General features: G+C 50.1%; 2 protein-coding genes across 2 annotated transcripts in view; both read left to right on the top strand.

Annotated features, from left to right (window-relative positions):
- The window catches only part of ALLC (allantoicase), a 19148-nt gene extending 4107 nt beyond the window's left edge, over positions 1-15041 (top strand). Inside the window, exons 4-12 of the mRNA XM_019646286.1 lie at positions 2386-2473; positions 3609-3734; positions 4847-4926; positions 5834-5966; positions 10327-10482; positions 10878-10951; positions 11939-12047; positions 13963-14087; positions 14750-15041. Coding sequence (XP_019501831.1) covers positions 2386-2473; positions 3609-3734; positions 4847-4926; positions 5834-5966; positions 10327-10482; positions 10878-10951; positions 11939-12047; positions 13963-14087; positions 14750-14956 — 1098 coding nt within the window. The 3' untranslated portion in view covers positions 14957-15041. The remainder of the gene's footprint in view (positions 1-2385; positions 2474-3608; positions 3735-4846; positions 4927-5833; positions 5967-10326; positions 10483-10877; positions 10952-11938; positions 12048-13962; positions 14088-14749) is intronic.
- Positions 15042-15997: 956 nt separating this feature from the next.
- DCDC2C (doublecortin domain containing 2C) overlaps positions 15998-17578 on the top strand; it is a 90637-nt gene continuing 89056 nt past the window's right edge. Inside the window, exon 1 of the mRNA XM_019646280.1 lies at positions 15998-16333. Within this exon, the coding sequence (XP_019501825.1) occupies positions 16047-16333 (287 nt within the window). The 5' untranslated portion in view covers positions 15998-16046. The remainder of the gene's footprint in view (positions 16334-17578) is intronic.

The following is a 17578-nucleotide window of genomic DNA, read 5'->3' as shown; positions in this document are numbered from 1 at the left end:
TCTGGTCACTCTGGTGAACGGGTTGGTCTTTCTGGGCAGAACCTGGCCAGGTTCCAAGCACAGTGAAGTCTGACGCTGTGAGAGCATCTTGCACCTGTTAACTTACACCTCAGAGAAAACCGTAAGGAAATGAGGAACTCAGATGCCGACTCACTCATGCTAGGTCACGCAGCTAGTAAGTGTCACAGGCCCCCCATTTTACCACCTTTGGAGAGTGGAAATGCGTGCGTGCCTGGCCCGAGTTATCCCACAGATGCACATCCTCGCATGAGTAGGCACAGATGTGTTGAAAATATCAGTTCTGGTGTTGTTTGGAGGGGAGAAACCTGCCTACATGTCCATCAGGCTGGACTTGATAAGCACATAGGGGTCTCTCAGGTATGGAGCGGTAGATGGCTGCTAAGAAGAATGAGTCAGCTCTCCACATGCTGGCGACGAGAGAGGGCCACACGTGTTACATGCACGTAAGACATGTTCAGGGTTGTCTGTGAAGAGCTCTCTCTAACACACTATACATACATACACACAGTCACACTTACAAATCACTGAAGCTATATAAACATATATACCTTCTCCTTTTTGAAAAAGAAAGAAGATTACAGGTAAAGCTAAAGCCCCGCTCACCACCACCTTCAATGCCAGCCCCTCTTCCCTTTATAGAGTTAATGCTACTGTAAGATTGGCGTATTCTTCTAATACGCTATGTACTTTTAAATAAATATATCCATATCCATGTCCAGGAAATGATACTGCTTTTTATTTTTACATTATGCACATACTGTTGTAAAGGACTGAAGGTTCTACCAACGTGCTTTTCCCCCTGGTGTCCGTGTGCCCCGTCACACCGATGCACAGAGGTCTGGTGACCCCTAACTGCTGGGTGATAAGGGACCAGGGCGTGAGCCCATTGTCCCCACGCACATTGAGGTCGCTTCTCTTTGAGCTGCCGTGAACGTCTCTGTGCACATGTGTGTTCACCTCGTGGGCTGGCTTTTGGTTTCCTTTTCTCTTCCCTAAGGATGTAATTGTCACCATAGAGCGAGCCCATGTGACAGTACTGCCACCAGTCAGTAGCATTTCTCTCTAATCCCCTCATGCCTTTGCACCTTAGTCCAGTTGCCCTGGCAGCAACAGCAACAACACACCTCAAATGACCCACCTGCCACCAAAGCTAAACTAACACCAGCAAGCTTGGGGCCGGAGCGCCTGGCGTTTATGTGGGTGGTTTCTCCTCCTCTTTCTGGGCACAGGACAGAGCTTTGTTTCCCTAATAAAGGAACGGCTGAGTGTGGGGCCGAAACGCCACCCACTTTGGTGTAATGTTGCCAAATCTCGGGCACTTACTGTGCCAGGTGTGACTTAGCATTTTACTGCTCACCATGGGCTCAGGAGAAGGACAGTGCTGCCCCCCTCTGCTGACACACGAAGAAACCGAGGCACAAGAGGCTGAGGACTTCATCCTGGGTCCTGGTCTTGGGGGCTCCACAGTGCGTGTGTGGGACCCGTGCTTGTCCCGGACCCCTGGCTGGGCCACACGCAGCGGCTCCGTGGGAGCCCTGCCCAGGCCCACCACCCACCGCTGGGCTGTGACTTAGTCCTCTCCTGTGCGCCTGTGGGGAGAGTCCCTGAGCGGAAACAGAAGCCCCGTCCCCTCACACCCGACTTGATGTGAAAGGGAAAAGGCCCGCCATCCTTGGCTGCCCGCGAAGCACAGCACAATTTCTGAGTCTGCCCTGTTCAAGCGGCTTTCACAAGCATTTCAACTTCACAGCAACCCCATGAGGAGGGGAGGACCCTCCCCGCTCTTCAAGAAGAGGCAGGGTGGGCTCAGCGACTTGTCTCAGGGCCCGCGGGGCTGCGCTGAGCTCCATATGCTGGCTTCTGTGACTTGAGTGCACGCGTTTCCTCAGGCGGCATGAGCGGCCCAGGGTGCTGGGGTTAAGCGTTCAGCTAGACCCGAGCACCAGGCCTGCTCTCCACACGATTTTGGCTGAATTCCTTGTTAAACAGTGTTTTCTGGGTCACTTTGTTTGGGTGGCCTTTCAGGAGGCACCTAGCGTGCAGTGGGGGCTGTACCATCTCTGGGAGCCTGGGGTGTTAACTGTGAAGTGGTTTTACCCGCTGCCATCAGTGGCTGGTTCTGTGCGCCGAGGCCACGGAGTGGAGTTTCCTTGTCTGAAGGCGATAGATACTAAGCTAAGGAGGCCCCTGGGTTCTGTGCAGGAAGGGAGGCTCAGACACTCCCACACCTACTGAGGACACCGCCACCCCTAGGGTCCCCGTTTGCATGGCCCTTCTGTCCTTTTGGGGGAAAAGGTAATATGCAGTGAGCCCAGAGTCATGCACGGATGCGAACTATTGATTTGTTGTACATCTTTCCTTTAGAGTGACAGCCCGCGTTTTAAAGAGCATGAATATACCGAGTTTGGGAGATGGATGGATGGATGGGAGACCAGGAGGAAAAGGGTGCCAGGTAATAAGACGACGAGTCTCCGTTCAATACTGAGACATTTGAAAACAGGGGCTGTTGGGAAGCCGGGATACATTTTGGGTCACTTAACCTGGGGCCTTTGGAACTCTCTGTCATCTCAGAAGTCCCTTCTGAACATAGGCCTCTAGAATTCAGGAAGGGGTAGCAGAGAGCTGGTCACCTGTGCACCCCCAGGCAGAAAGGAGTTGCAACACTTTGGCGGGGAGGTGAGAACACGGACAGCCGTGGGTGAGGGGAGAGCCACAGGCAGATATTATGCACATCTGGCCCCCGCGGCTCTCTGAAGGAGCGGTTCTTATCCCCGTTTAATTGCTATGGAAACAGGCTCATCACCTTAGCCCAGGTCACATACTGTGAGAAATGCCCGGGAAATGAGCCAAGAATTGTCCTGTGCCCCTGCACGTGCTGTCTATTGTCACCTTCATTCATTGCTACTCATCAGTCTCAATGAAAATACATCTTACAAAGTTGAACAACGCTTGTGAAAGCAAACTAAGCCAGCATTAGGCTAATAACAACTGGTGGTTTTCTAATTTTTATCTTTTGCTGTCGTCCCAAGTACTGTGGAAATATAGGTGATTTCTAATTTTCTATATTTCTATGGTCCTCCAGGCATCATTACATTCTAGCGCATCTGGACATTTTAAGGGGGCCTGCAGCTGACTGCAAGGACCACCCATGATACTGACTTGAGGAGCTTGTAGGCTTTGGCAGACCATGGGGGGCGGGGGCACTTGAGGAAACCCCCAAAGCCCCAGGTGACCGTGACCGCAGTGTATCCAGGAGACGCAGGCCGAGCTCTGTCACATGTGAGCTTTTTGGAAGCCGGTCTCCCTGACTCGCAGTGGAACAAACGGCTCGGAGAGGACAGGCAATCTGCCGAGAACACACAGAGGAAATGACCAGTTTGGAGTCAGCACGGGGCCTCTGAATCCAGGGGCTCACGTGGGGAACGGTGTTCCCATGTGGCCGCATTGTGACAGGTCTTCGTACAGTCACAGCTGAGCGTTAACCGTGCACGTGTTTCTGTGATGGCGGGAGGGTGTCCCTGCTGTGCCTTTGCAGTTAGTTCCCTTCAGTTGCCCTAAAGGGGGCGCTCTGTCCTTTCCGTCCGCAGGTCACGACTGGTGCGTCATCAAGCTGGGCATACAAGGCGTTATCAGGGGCTTTGATGTGGACATTTCTCACTTCACGGGAGGCTACGCTCCTCGGATTTCAATTCAAGCAGCGCACGTGGAAGAAGGTGCCTTGGGAACCCTTGGCCCCAGATGAGCGTGTGGGGTCGCGAGGCCCCATCCCCTGCCTGCAGTTCCCACCCAGACAGGCCCAGCACCTTGTCAAGGCCGCTTCGCTGCCGCCACATAGCTCCGAGCGCCGACTCCCAGCAGAGCTCTCTGTGGGTTTTGATGTTTAACTTGCCAATGCGCTCTGAGCCTGTTCCTACTGCACTGTCCCCACACTCCGCAGGCCTCCCCCAGAGGCACCGGCGTGTGTGCGGTGAGCGGGGAGGGGACAGGGTCGGGATGCCTGGACGATCTGGACAACAAGGAGCCGGCAGGAGGCCCGGCCGTTCCAGCTCCCCTCTCAGTCCTCCCAGGGTCAGGGTGAGGCAGCCGCTGTGGGGTTTCAGCAGGCTCCTTCCTGCGTCTGTCACACAGGCCTTTCATGTTACACCTGCCTTTTTATTCCTTTAGTTGGCATTACCTGATGTTGGTCCCAGAATGGACTTTCTAGAAATACGTGCTGTTATATGTGTGTATAGACACGTACTTAGGGGAGACGGGTCACGTCAGCTGGTAAGTTTGCACTGAAAGCCCTGTGTGCACAGCCCCGGCTGAGGCTCCGTGGGCTCGGACGAGCTCTGCTCCCGAAACCTTAAGTGACGGTGGGAGACAGGGTACTCTACAAGCAGGAAATGGCTGGTGACGAATGGGTAAGGGTCTGTCAGCCGTCACTTGTCCACGGTGCTTCTGTTTCTGAACCCCCAAGGACCAATTCTAAGGATGCCACCAGGGAGGGAGTGTTTCTGGAACCAACCTTGCCATAGTCCAGCTTTTGAAAACCCGAGTCAGGTGATAAACTTGGTGAAATGTGACTTAACGTGGAGCCGATATTTACTATTCTGAAGCAAACAGGCAAATGTATTGAACTGCTTTTGAAATTACCGATAGTATTTCAAATATTGAGCAACTTCAACAGGTGTGTCTGTTACTTGGATCACCTGGTACTTTGATGTCAGAGATGCTGTCACTCGTGTTATCTGGCACGACGACAGTCACCATACAACCCCTGAGAGAGCCTATTCCTTTCGATCTTGAATGTGAACTGTAACCCAAATGGTCACTCTACCTTCAGGGAAAGACCCGCAGATGCCACAGCGAGGAGAGAGGACAGGAGCTGCAGCCACCCCCGAGGAGCTGGCCGCTGTGGCAGAGGTACGTTTCCCACGTCAGGGCCTGTCAGGATGGCACGGACGTGCCCCCACGCCTGGCCACGTGAGGTGGTGGCACGCACAGCCCTGGCCTGCCTCCCTTCGTTTACCTGTGCAGGGCCACCCCGCAGATGCTCCGTGAGTGGCTCCTGCAGCCCCGGCACGAGGCAGTGTCCCAGGTGCAGGGCTTGTCACAGCTTGGGCTGCTTCCCAGCCACCTGCAGGGCGCTGCCCCTGATGGAATGAACGCAGAAACTGACAGAGTTTAAATACATTTTGTGGGAATTGGACGAAGTCATGTTAAGCCTGATGAACTTATAAAACAAACAATTTGGGCAGGTGTTTTGGTACGTTCCTGTTTTTTAATGTTTATTTGTCCAGAACTAATTTATGTTGTGCTGTACAAAAGCATTCATCCGTAACAGACTAGGAAATAAATATTATAACCGGCCCTTCCGCGTGAGAAGCACGGAGCTGGGAAAAATCGTTGCAGGCTTCAGGCGAACCAAGTCAGCCCAGGTCCCGTGGTCCCGGAAATAGCCCCGGATTTTATTTGAATGTTCACATCACCATCCTGGTTTCTTCTCCCTAAGGATCCTCAAGATGAGGCAGCTGGAGGGGTCTCGGGGCGTGTCCTTCACCTCCAGCCCCCCCTGCCCACGCCCTGCCACCTTCAGGGGCTGTTTGGATCAGGCTGAAAGAAGCCAGAGCCTTAGGCTGTTTATTAAACCTGGCATTGGGTCTTCACTAGTACTTTTATTAAAGTGTTCCATTAGGCACGCATCATTAATTTTTATTCCCCAAATTTCTACCCGACAACCCCCTCCCCCCCCCCCCCCCCCCCGGGCGCCAGCAGGAAAGAATTTATTGTTCCCTGGAGCCATTGCTAACATTTTTATATTTATTGCTAGCTGAAGTCCAACGACTGGGATTACTTGGTTCCCATGACAGAGGTTGATCCAGGAAAGCTTGCTTCCGGCCACAATTATTTTTTTGTTAATTCCCAGCAGAGGTGGACTCACGTCAGACTCAACATTTTCCCAGGTAAATATAACGTGGACCCATCTCTTGTTCTACGGCTTCCTCACTTAACATTGGCGTGTTTGAAAAGTATAAAATGAAGTCACCCTTTCTTTCTTGGTCACTGCTCTCTCTAGCACGTTAAGGTTATAATTTGCCCTTTTTGTTCTCTAGGGAGCTCTTGTTTTAACACACCCGTTCATAGGCAGTTGTCACAAAACTATCGAGCACATTAGGCGAGATGGAACGAAGCTGCGTTAGGGTGATACCTCCTAGGGGTTTCCGTATCACAGGTATATCGCAGTTCAGTGGTGTGGACGAGCCACCCTCATTTCATCTTATTTCGTTGAGCAGTTTTATTGTAATGTAATTCACATAACATGTAATTCACCCACTTAAAAAATACAGTTCAATGGTTTATAGTTATGCAAGTACATGGCTTAAAGTCTGTGTAAATATATAGTTTATGTGTGATCATCATCACAGTCAAGTTTAGAACATTTTTATCACCTCAAAAAAGAAATCCCACATGCTTTAGCTGTGAACCCTCACCCCCCCAGCTCTGAGTAACACTTAGCCTGCTTTCTGTCTCCATACCCTTTGACTGTCTGGACATTTCCTCTGCACAGTCCTTGGTACCTGGCTTCTTTTACTTAGCATAACATTTTCAAGGCTCATCCATGTAAGAGCACCTCATTCCTTTTTACAGCCAAATATCATTTCACTGTATGGATAGACCACGTTGTTATCCACGCCTCAGCTGATAGACATTTGGATGGTTTCCACCTGATGGCTACTGTGACTAATGCTGCTCTAAGCATCCGTGTACGAGTTATTGTTGGACGTATGTTTTCATTGGGGTATATGCCTAGGATTGGAATCGTTGGGTTGTCTGATAACTCTGTAATTATTGGAGGAAGTGGCTGCAGCATTTTACATCCCCGCCAGCAGCGTGTGAGGCTGCCAGTTTCTCCACATCCTCAGCAACACCTGTTATTGCCTGACTTTTGGATTTGGGCCGTCCCGGGGGATGTGAAGTGGTAGCTTGTTGTGGCTTTGATTTGCTTTTCCCTGATAACGAATGAGAATGAGCATCTTTTCAGGTACTTACTTGGCCATTTGTATATTTTCTTTGGAAAAATGAGCTTTTGCCTGTTCTTACATTGGATTTTCATCTTTCATTATTGAGTTATGACAGTTCTTTGTGTATTCTAAATACAAATCCTTTACTCGATGTACGATTTGCAGATATTCTCTCCCATTCTGTCAGATGTCTTTGCATTTTCTTGGTGCTCTCTTTTGAGGCACAACAGTTTTTAGTTTTGATGAAATTCAACTACATGTTTTTTTTCTTTTGTTGCTCATGCTGTTGGAGTCATATCTAGGAAACCATTGTCAAATCTGCGGTCATGAAGAAAACCTCTATGCTTTCTTTGGAGAGTTTTATCCTTTTAGCTCTTGGGTTTAGGTCTTTGCTCCATTTTGAGTTAATTGTTGTGTTCCCCGAGGGAAGGGTTCAGCTTCACTCTGTTGCGTGTGGGTGCCCGTTGTCTGAACCACCTGCACACTGGCCAACAAGTAGTTGACTCACAGACACTCTGCACTTTAATTTCTTTCATCATTTTTTCACTATTTTATTTTAATCTCCTTTTAGAAACATTCTTCTTATGTAGCTCGCCTTTGTTTTCCCCTTTGTAGTGGCACAGTTGTTATACAAAGTACATCTATACATGTTAAAAAACCAATAATACATTGTTGCAATTAGTTGTATAATTTCGTGTCTTCTAAAGAAGCCGAGAGAAGACCGGGGAGTGAGTATGTGCCTATATTTATTTAAGGTTTGGTATGGTAACCTGCCTATTTATCACTTCTGCTTTCTTCATTTGTTTCTGTGGTTTTGAGTTGCCTTATGCAGTCATTTCCTGAGCCCAATACAGCTGTGCTCCCAACAAGTCCTTCTCGCCGTTCCTGGTAAATGCATTGCACACAGATTACGTTTCTATATGTTATAAGCCCCATAATACACTGTGTACGTACGATTTTATACTGTTTCTTTTTAAAGCACTTAAGGGACTGCAGAGGACAGATGCTTTTATCCTGCCTCTTAGGATAATGACAATCGCCTTCCCAGTGCTCCTTGTTTCTTCCTGGTTAGCTACTGGCTGCGTTAGTTTAGTGGCATCTGTTTCACCCTCCCAGGAGGAGGTTCAGGCCTGGGTGCCCGCGGTGACCCTGCGATGACAGTTTTGGCAGAGCTTTCTTTGACTGTCTCTTTCCCTAACCACACCCACAATTAGCCCACTAATTGCCATCTGATTGCTCTGTTTTTTTCAACAATACTTTTGGGCATCAATTGCTCCCCACGCCAACCCAATTAACTCTGAGTTTCTTTGAAGTGACAGTTTTTGAGGTTAGTGTTTGAGATGAATTCTGATCCCAGAAGTCCTTGCTGAGCTCTGTCCTTGTTCTGTCCAGCAGTCCACCTGGCTTCCCACCTAGACAAGGTGTACAGTTTGCAGGCTCTCTAGTGAGTCCACTGGTCTCCTTTTCGCTGCTTTTCACCCACTGTTTTTCGAGCTCGCTTAGGCTTGCGCTTCTCCTCACTCTGCAGCACGTGAGTTCAGTGCACTGGGGAGAGATTTGGAGCTCTCTGTTCTCTGATCTGCTTCTGCCTCCGGCTCTGAAGCTGGGGGTGGGGACAATGGCGCACTTGTCCCTCAGTGACACGCCTGCTCTCGGGGGCGAGCTGGGTGCTCAGTGGGGGCGCGCTGGGCTTGTCTCTCTCAGGGAGGAAGCTCTGCTTTGTGAACTGAGACGCTGGAGACGATGGCCCCAGTATCTCCCCGGGCTGTGAGCGAGGGAGAGCCCAGGAGTGGGGGCTGGGTGGAAGACAGACGCCCCCTCTTCTCAACCACACTCTCTGGGGGCTTACCTCAGCGACAGGCAGACAGGCAGAATGAGCAAGGCTGGTGTCTGGCCCCGCCCAGGAAGAAAGCCGCCAAATGGCTGCTGGGCAGAGGGGGCCGGTGTGCCTGGCTGCGCCGTCACCTCACTGACGTGGAGGTGGACGTGAAGGTGCTGACCTGGCAGTCCCCGATTGTCACTGTTCTTAGAGAGTTTTAGATTTTCGTGAATAAATGTTGCTTCATTTGCTGTACGTCCTCAGGGCTACTTCCAGAGACTTTAAGTGGTGGTTTATTTTTCTCTTGAGTTTTCACCAGCTTCACTGGGGATCTCTTGACCCTCACTTTAGATGCAGTGCGTTTCTGGTCATCGTGCTTTAATGTCAGATGTCACCATGTAAAGAGGAACACGTGTTTGCTGAGACTGAGTGCTCACAGTCTAGCTCCTGCTGAATCACCCCCACTGTGCATCTGACAGGAGTTCATTCCAATGCAGTCAGGTTTTATTATAAATATCAAGATTTTTACCATTCTACTGAACTAATTTCAGATTGCTCAGTTTCACCAAATCTGTCATGTGAAAATCCAGAGGGCTTGGTTTCAGTAGAATACCTGATTAATGGTTTTGAGCTTCTGTATAAAAAAGCTTGGCTTCTCCCTTCTGGGAAGTAATTTGTTTATTCAAACAAATAAAAACCATTCACTTTATCGGAATCAGATAATGCGCGTTGATCTTGTTAGCTATTTCCTGCTCTGTATGCCTAGACTCAGGCTACTGTGGTTCTCAGTAGGTATTTGATTTTGTGAATATTATCTTTTGTATTCTCAACTGCATTGCTAAGCAATGTATTGTTGTAAAAATAAAAATGTAAGGCTCTTGTATGAGTGTGTGTGAGATTTAGCAATGCTAATTTATGGCACCAAACATTATATCTATGGTGAATTTCCCATTGCTTTTTGACTTTCCTGGAGTTCTTAATTCAATAATAATAATAGTAATAATACTAAAACTAATAATAATAACACCTACTGTGTGTCAGGACTGGTTCTCGGTAGAGATGATGCAGAAGTGAACGAGATGAGCAGTTGTTCTCACCTTCATATTATCAGGGACTTAAATAAAAAACGAGGTCCTTTCAGACTGTGATTAGAGCTATGGAGTAAACATGTGGGAGCACATGAGAGACTGAACCTGGGAAATGAGGCAGGGCCAGGCAGAGTGGGGCGGAGATGCCATCAGAGAGAAAGAGGGAAGGCCTTTCTGAGGCGTGACACTTAGGTCGAGACTTTAGAACAAGTGGTCTTTGGGGAGCTGGGAAAGCTATTCCTGACGCGGGAATGGTAAGTGCAAAGGCCCCGGGGCAGCAGGTTCAGCGTGCTTGTGAAACGGAGCAGGTAAGAGTGGAGGGCTTCCACGGTTTACGGTCTACACACAGCTACTTTCCCAACTGAAAAATAACTAGGACCCCTTTCGGTTTCAGATGGTGGAATCGCACGTCTTAGGGTTTATGGCATTGGACAGAAAGACTGGACCGCTACTGACCCCAAAGAACCGTTGGACCTGGTGGCCATCGCTTTCGGGGGTGCCTGCGTAGGGTTTAGTAATGCACACTTTGGGCACCCAAACAAAATGATAGGTGAGAGGACGTTCTAGAGGCTGGCTTTTATTTGGGGTGTCCGGGGACCAGCATTAAACACCCTAGTATGGTGTGACTGATTTAGGAGGAAGGGGCCACCTCAGAGCCTGGGAGTGGATGAGATCAATTGTCCATAATAGGATTTGATGCCTTTATGACAAGAAGTAAATCAGCAGTTTTCCTTCCTAATTTTGGCTTAAACAGTTGCTATAAAAGGAAAAGGAAAATTTACTAACCCTATGGTAGTAGGTGAATTGACTTGAAACATTAACTTTAATGAAATAAATCTATGTAGCAATGCCCAGGTGCATAGGACTGTAATTACACCGACGAACTCATGCTCGCCTTTAAAATGAAATCACAGATATTCCATTCAGCAATGCTCTTTTCGGTAGGAGTCGGCCCACCGAAGTCTGTGGCCGACGGCTGGGAAACTGCGAGGAGGTTGGATAGGCCGCCTATACTAGAGGTAAGACGTTAAACGCCACCATGCTTTTAAGCTTTCTATAAAATGAAGTTTTTCATTTTATATCAAGGAAACACTTATTTGAGAAACCTCTTAAGCATTGTTGTAAAAGCTTATTATTTTCCCACGTTTTCCAAATTTCCTATTGTTTTATTGTAATATCCGGGTCAAGGCCCCAGAGGGCAAACATGCTGGTAACTGCCAGCCAATGAAACACGTTGTTGGAATATGCCCGATTCTTTAATAAAAAGACAAGAGGATCTACAATTTAATGATATAAAACCCAGAATAAATTTTATTGACAGGCCTGGAGAAAAAAACCAGTGTAATAATTTTTAATGTCTGTGTATCCATTGATGAAACCACTGCTGTGCACCTGTGACAGAGGGGGCTGCAGAGGCTCAGCTGTTTAACTTGGCCCACACGGAACTGAGATAAAGGATTCAAGAGAAAAGCGAAATGAAAGAAAACACCTTTCAGTTTGTAAATCCCACTGGAAACTTAGCGGTAAACACCCCTTTCTTGGGTTACTTTGCATGTCACCCACCGCCTCCAGATGTAAATGAGTAAGTTTTCCCTGCTAGAGACGGGGGTTTGACGGGGAGCTCGGGTGTTGGTATAAAGCTGACCAACAACTTCTCCACTTTGGAAGGTCAAAAGAAAGTGGTTAGAGAATCTATGGGCTGGGTTGCATAAAGGTCCTATGGAATTTATACAGAAAATCACGTTAGAAATTTGACATAGAAAATCATGTTAGAAATTTATAAAAATTTGCCAACCACCCAATAAACTCCCAAGTCAGCAATGAGGCATGACAGCAAAAGAGGCAACTGACATGAAAAGTAACTTAGAAATTGGGTCACAGAGAACACTTTTAGAATAAGAATAAAAGAAATAACATAAGTGTCTGTCAACAGGTTTCACCTGCTAGCTTTCGGATTGGTCTCTTGAATGACATTTGCCTTACGTTTTTTTCTTCTCAAATTCCAGAATGATAAGAATGGCATCCTCCTTGTTTCCTGTTGGGAGTGGGCGGTTTTCCGTTTGGCACATCCTGGAGTAGTAACTCAAATTGAAATCGATACAAAATATTTTAAAGGTAAATGGAAAGCCCCGAGAAATGCATGTTAAAAAGGTAACACGCTCCTGTGGGGGTGTTTCGAGCAAGTTGCTTTAACTCTCTGTGCCATAGTGTCCCCCTGTATGAAATGGCAGACTTGAACTGGATGGCCCCCCAAATCAGGCACGATTCTACGATGCTGTAAGGCTCTTTACTGCATGGCCCTGAGTCCCAGGTGGAAAGAGCCTATGAAATACTCCTGTTCGGTCATGAGAAGCGCGGGCTGGAGGCATCTCCCTCTGGGAGGATCCTACGCAGAGTGGCTGGGGCTGACCGCTTGACCCAGCTTTACTCGGAAGGCTGGGAGCCACACATTTTTAAAACTGTGCTCTTCCATCGTAAAAAATGAACAGCATCCCTGATATCCTATACTTACTTTCTTATGAAATACACACGTGTGTTATTATTTAAGAAAGTTCAAAAGAGGTTACTCAACTTTTATAACTGTCAGGAGGAATTTTGATGAGTGCTTCATTGGGTGTCTCATGATTATTTAGTTGTCTCAATACATGGTGGCCGTTTATATTCATATTTGGGATGCCTGATTTTTAAATGTCTTGCAAATCATGGCTTCACTCGATTATTAACAATGATATATAAAGGCACAATATATATTTAAGGAGAAATTTATTTTCACTGGTAGTGAATACAAGTTAATTATTTCAAGAAGTCTTGACACGTGGAACTCATTTTGGAAGACTGTTTATAATCTGATTAGCTGGTCATTGTTTTCAGTTTCAACACGGCTGATGCTCATCCTGAGGTCAGGAGACCTGTCAGCTATTGTCAGGGATGCTTGCATTTCCAGTAGTGTCTTTAATTCACGGTTCTCTGCTTGGATGGTTTAAAATCACTAGTTTATTTTTATGAGGGATAGTTTATTCAAAACCAGGGAACAACCAGAAACTCCGCGTAATCAGGCACTGCAGACTGCAGCATGTCACTAATATTCTACTGTGATCCCCTTTGCGTATCTCTTATCCACATGACAGTCATGGGAACAAGGGAGTGTGCAGTGTCCACTTACGATATCATGTAGGCAAACTTAATAAGTGTACATACATGTGCATGTACATACGTTAAAGCAACAGCAACAGTTGCTCCAATGTTCTGCAGCCTTAGGGTTTGCATGGGCACCCCAGGGCGTGCTCACTGCCTTGGAGACCACTGTTGGAAGGGGTGAGCCACCAGGAGGCACGAGAACAACCGAGCAGCCTCTTTTTGTCAGGGGTCTCGTCAACAACCCTTCCTCTGTTGGTCTTAAGGTCTTGGGGAACCCCTATAGAAGCTGTCCTCACAAAGAGTGTGGGACCCTTCCACCCAGGTCCTCTAACCCCACTGGGCACATGATTCCGATGAAATGCAGAAGAGAGAAGAGCACCCCGGGGACTGTCTATTTGCACCGAGGGAGCTCTTAGAAATCCTGGGTACAGCACATTTGATTGGCGCTAAGCACTGCTTAACTTAGCTCAGCATTCCTCCTTTTTATTGCCACGTTGCAAAATATGACGCTACAGGGAAAATATTTTCTAGCTTCATAATTTCAGATGAGCCACATAGCAATGTGCAAGTAATTAAATCTGCAATCTAGGATGCTCATGGAACACATTCCACTTTCAAAGTCAAATGCCACCCGTTCAATCACCTCAGGTGACAGGCAGCCTCTGAGTCCTCTGAAAAACACTCATCTATTTCATGAGGCAACCCGGCTCTGACACAAACTGGTGTGTTCCTTCTCCCACACACTTCACACCTTTGCTTTCATGGAGAAAGAACAAGGATTCGTTCTTCGCTGGGTGTTTGATCTGAATTAAAACGTCTGACATCCTATAAAGCGACTGCTGAGCCCAGATGGAGTGGAAGTAGAGCAAGTCCCTCTGTTGTGTTCTGACAGGCAATTCCCCCGACAGCTGTAAGTTGGACGGTTGTGTCCTGACGATGCACGAGGAGGAAGTCATGATCAGGGAAAAGTGGGCGCTTCCGGGCCACAGGTGGAAACAGCTGCTTCCAGCCACGAAGGTACAGTGTCCTCCAGGCGGGGCAGGCCTTGGCTACGGCACTCAGGTTTGCTTTCGAAAGGATTCACACAACTCCAAACCTGCTGCTCAGTTTAGTAGTAACATCAACGAGCCTTTAAGAATTGTATCTGCCCGTTTATATAAGGACAGGTGTCCCATCGTCTCATGCTTCTGCATGTTTAACAATCAAATTTTGTTGGGAGTCATGACGTGCGAAGAACATGTATATGGAAAAAGTTTCTGCATTATGTTAACTTTTTAGAAAGGGTAGCTAGCTTATCTAAAGCTGGAACGGTGTGTCCCCCTTAGGGCTGGGTGCTGGATGTGCCAGAAGTGTCTTCTCTGATGGAGTGGGAGGTGAGGGCTGCTCCGGGAGAGGACGGCCGACAGCCTGTAGGACGCACCGACACGTCGGCTGCTGCTTCTCATCAGCTTGTCCACTTACTTAGCTATTAGGAACCGCAGTCATCCTGGGGGCCTGAGTATTCATGACAGTACTCCCAGGGCATTCTTTCCCTACTGGCAGGTCGCTATGGTAACCCAAATTAGTATCAGGGCGTAACTTTTATATTTTGAGGCCCCTAAGTCCAAGCCAGTGGGTTGTGCTGGGCCGGTCAGCCCGTCTGGTCATTACAAGGACCCCTACGTCTGCCTCTCTTTCAGCTGTCTCCCAACGAAAGCCACACGTTCCAAAGCCTTACCCTGCACCTGCAGGACGTCATCACGCACGCGCGGCTCAGCATCAAGCCGGACGGGGGCGTCGGCCGCCTGCGCCTCCGGGGCTTCCCCAACTCCATCTGCCTGCTGCGGCCCCGCGAGAAGCCCGCGATGAGGCTCTCGGTGAAGGCAGGGTTCAGGTCCAACCTGTGACCCCAGACCAAGCCGCGCGTGGGCCCCAGAGCGTTTCAGTCCTGCCCTTCCTCTGAACGGTTTTCAACACCTGAACCTTAAGAAGTTTCTGGCCATTAATCTTTTTAAGATCAGTAGGATTCCTGGTGATTTAATAAAGTGGTCACTTCCCCACTGGGGGCTGCATTTAATGCTGCCACGAAGCGCGTGGCAGTCTGCAAATTGGCTGTTGCTGCGAACGGCGGGTGACCGCTTAAGGATGATGCATTTTTAACTCTACAAGGTGTTGATATTTATAGTTATCAATATCCTGTCCTTTTTCTGTCTGTAGATCAGCGGGTCCTACATCGTCCGTCCTCTTTAGAAGTTTAAGCCCCTCGAAATTACTGGGAAAAGGTATCTCTGGGGTCATCCCTCGCCCCAGTTCTAGAGGACGGGCCTGTCTTTACGCAGAGCAGGGCGTGACCTTCCCAAGGGCACAGGCGCCTGGAGCTGCTCCCCACCGAGGAGGCGCTGTGAGCGCAAACCTTTCCACACGAGGCGCGGGTTTCCGGGGGTCACCCGCGTCCCACGCGCCCCCCGCGCGTCTGGACTGTTCCTCCTCTAGCGAAAGCCACAGCGCCCCTCCGGGCCCTGAGCCCCGGGAGACAGTCGGCTGACCGGTCCAGTGCGCTCTGTTGCTGAGACAAGGAAACTGGGACGGAAGGTCAAGCGCCTTCCAGGACCCGCCCGGTGTTGGTGTGAGGATGGTCCTGGCTGCCGCCCCCCCCCCAGTCCCCTCCAGCTTCTTCTGCAGAGGAAGGTGGGGTGCAGCGGGCGGGGGCACGGCAGCGCCCTCCCATTCCTGCCACAGAGGCACCGGCGGCGGCCGCCCTTCTTTTCCTTCAGCTCTGGGCGCCCCGCCCGCCTGTCCGGCTCCCCGCCCCCCGTCTGTCCCGGCTCACAGCTCCTCGTCGGGGCGGCTGGCGGCGGTCACAATCGCCGGGATGGCGTCAGCGCCGGCGGGGAGCGCGGGCCGCGCAGCCCAGTCCCGCTCGGGCGCCCTGGCTGACCGGTGCTCGCGCGCGGCGTGCTGTGGGCCGCGTCCCGTGGGCGCGCCGTCCTCGTGGCCATGGGTGCTCGCGGGCCCCACGCGCTGGTGGACACCACGCCCGCCAAGACCATCGTGGTGTACCGCAACGGGGACCGGTTCTTCGAGGGCCACAAGGTCGTGCTGGCGCCGCGCCGCGTGGCCACCTTCGAGGCGCTGCTGGAGCAGCTCACGGAGCGGGTGGCCGCGCCGGGGGCCGTGCGGCGCCTGTACACGCCCACGCGCGGGAGCCGGGTGCGGGAGCTGGACGCGCTGCAGCCCGGCGGCAAGTACGTGGCTGCGGGACGCGAGCCCTTCAAGCAGCTCGAGTGAGTGAGCGCGCGTGGGCCCGGGGCTCCCCGGCGGGCGGGGCCGGGGCGTGGGGGCGCTGTGCCCGCCAGGGCCGGGCTCTCTCCCTGCCGTGAGTTACCCAGTTGCTGGCCCCCTTCCCAGAAGGCCGGGACGCGCGCCCCGGGCCCCTCCCGGTGCCAGCCGCAGGCCTGGGTGCAAAGCCGGCCAAGTCCGCGCCGCCTGATGGGGAGGGCGAGCCACCCACGATGAACGTGACACTCAGAGAAAGTGAGACGGGGGCGGGGGAAGGCGGCGGGCAGGCAGCGGCCATCAAACAGGGTATTCAGCGTGGGCCTCTGAATGGGTGCTCTGTGCAGGAGATCTGAGGGAGAAAGGCAGGACAACCGGGGAAGTACCTGGAAGAAGGGGTCAGAGCTGGGTCCCCTCCCCACTCCGGGCCTCACAGCTTGCCCCAGGCTGGCATCCTAGCCTCAGGCGGGCATTCTTCTATGAGCTCTGAAGTGTGTCAGTGGTTCACTGCACCGCTGCCTCTTCTGCTATAGGGTCTTCAGAAAAGTCATGACGCATGTTTGCGACAGATGGCACTAGTTCATGTCTGGAAGTACTAGAGTCATTCGCATCTATGTTACTGCTATGTCATTTGACAACTGACAGTTCTAGCTTCATTCTAAAAAAAATTGAGCGATTTGGTTGGGTTTTGGAGATTTTACAAGTTGAAGATGGAAGACCAAGCTGCATTTTTGCCATATTTTACTGTTTTACTTCCATAACGGGAAGGACGCACATCAAACTTGTGAAAAGTTGCATAAAGTTTACGGTGACAATGTTCTACAAGAACGTCAGTGCCAACGATGGTTCACGAAATTCTGTGCTGGTGATTCTGATCTCAACGACGCTCCTCGGTCAGGGAGGCCCACCAAGGTTGATGACGACAAAATAAAGGCATTGATCAAGTCAAACCCACATTACTTGACACGAGAGATTGCAGAAACATTGAACATCCAACTTTCAAGTGTTCACGACCACCTGAAGAAGCTGGGATACGTAAGCAAGCTTGATATTTGGATTCTGCATGAAGTCAAAGAAGTTCATACATTTACTATCTCAGAATTTCTGTGACCAGGACTTTGGAGCTGCTTAGCCGAGCAGTTCTGCCTCCGAGGCTGTCGTGAAGATGCCGGCTGCAGACACCAGCAGGCCTGCTGGGTGGGCTCACCCACCCGGCACGCGGGAAGCTTCATCCTTGCCCTGCAAGCCTGTTC

Source organism: Hipposideros armiger, unplaced genomic scaffold (genome assembly GCF_001890085.2).
Source record: "Hipposideros armiger isolate ML-2016 unplaced genomic scaffold, ASM189008v1 scaffold_100, whole genome shotgun sequence".
Lineage (NCBI taxonomy): Eukaryota > Metazoa > Chordata > Mammalia > Chiroptera > Hipposideridae > Hipposideros > Hipposideros armiger.
Note: the sequence above shows the minus strand (reverse complement) of the source record. Positions and strands in the feature narration are given on the sequence as shown.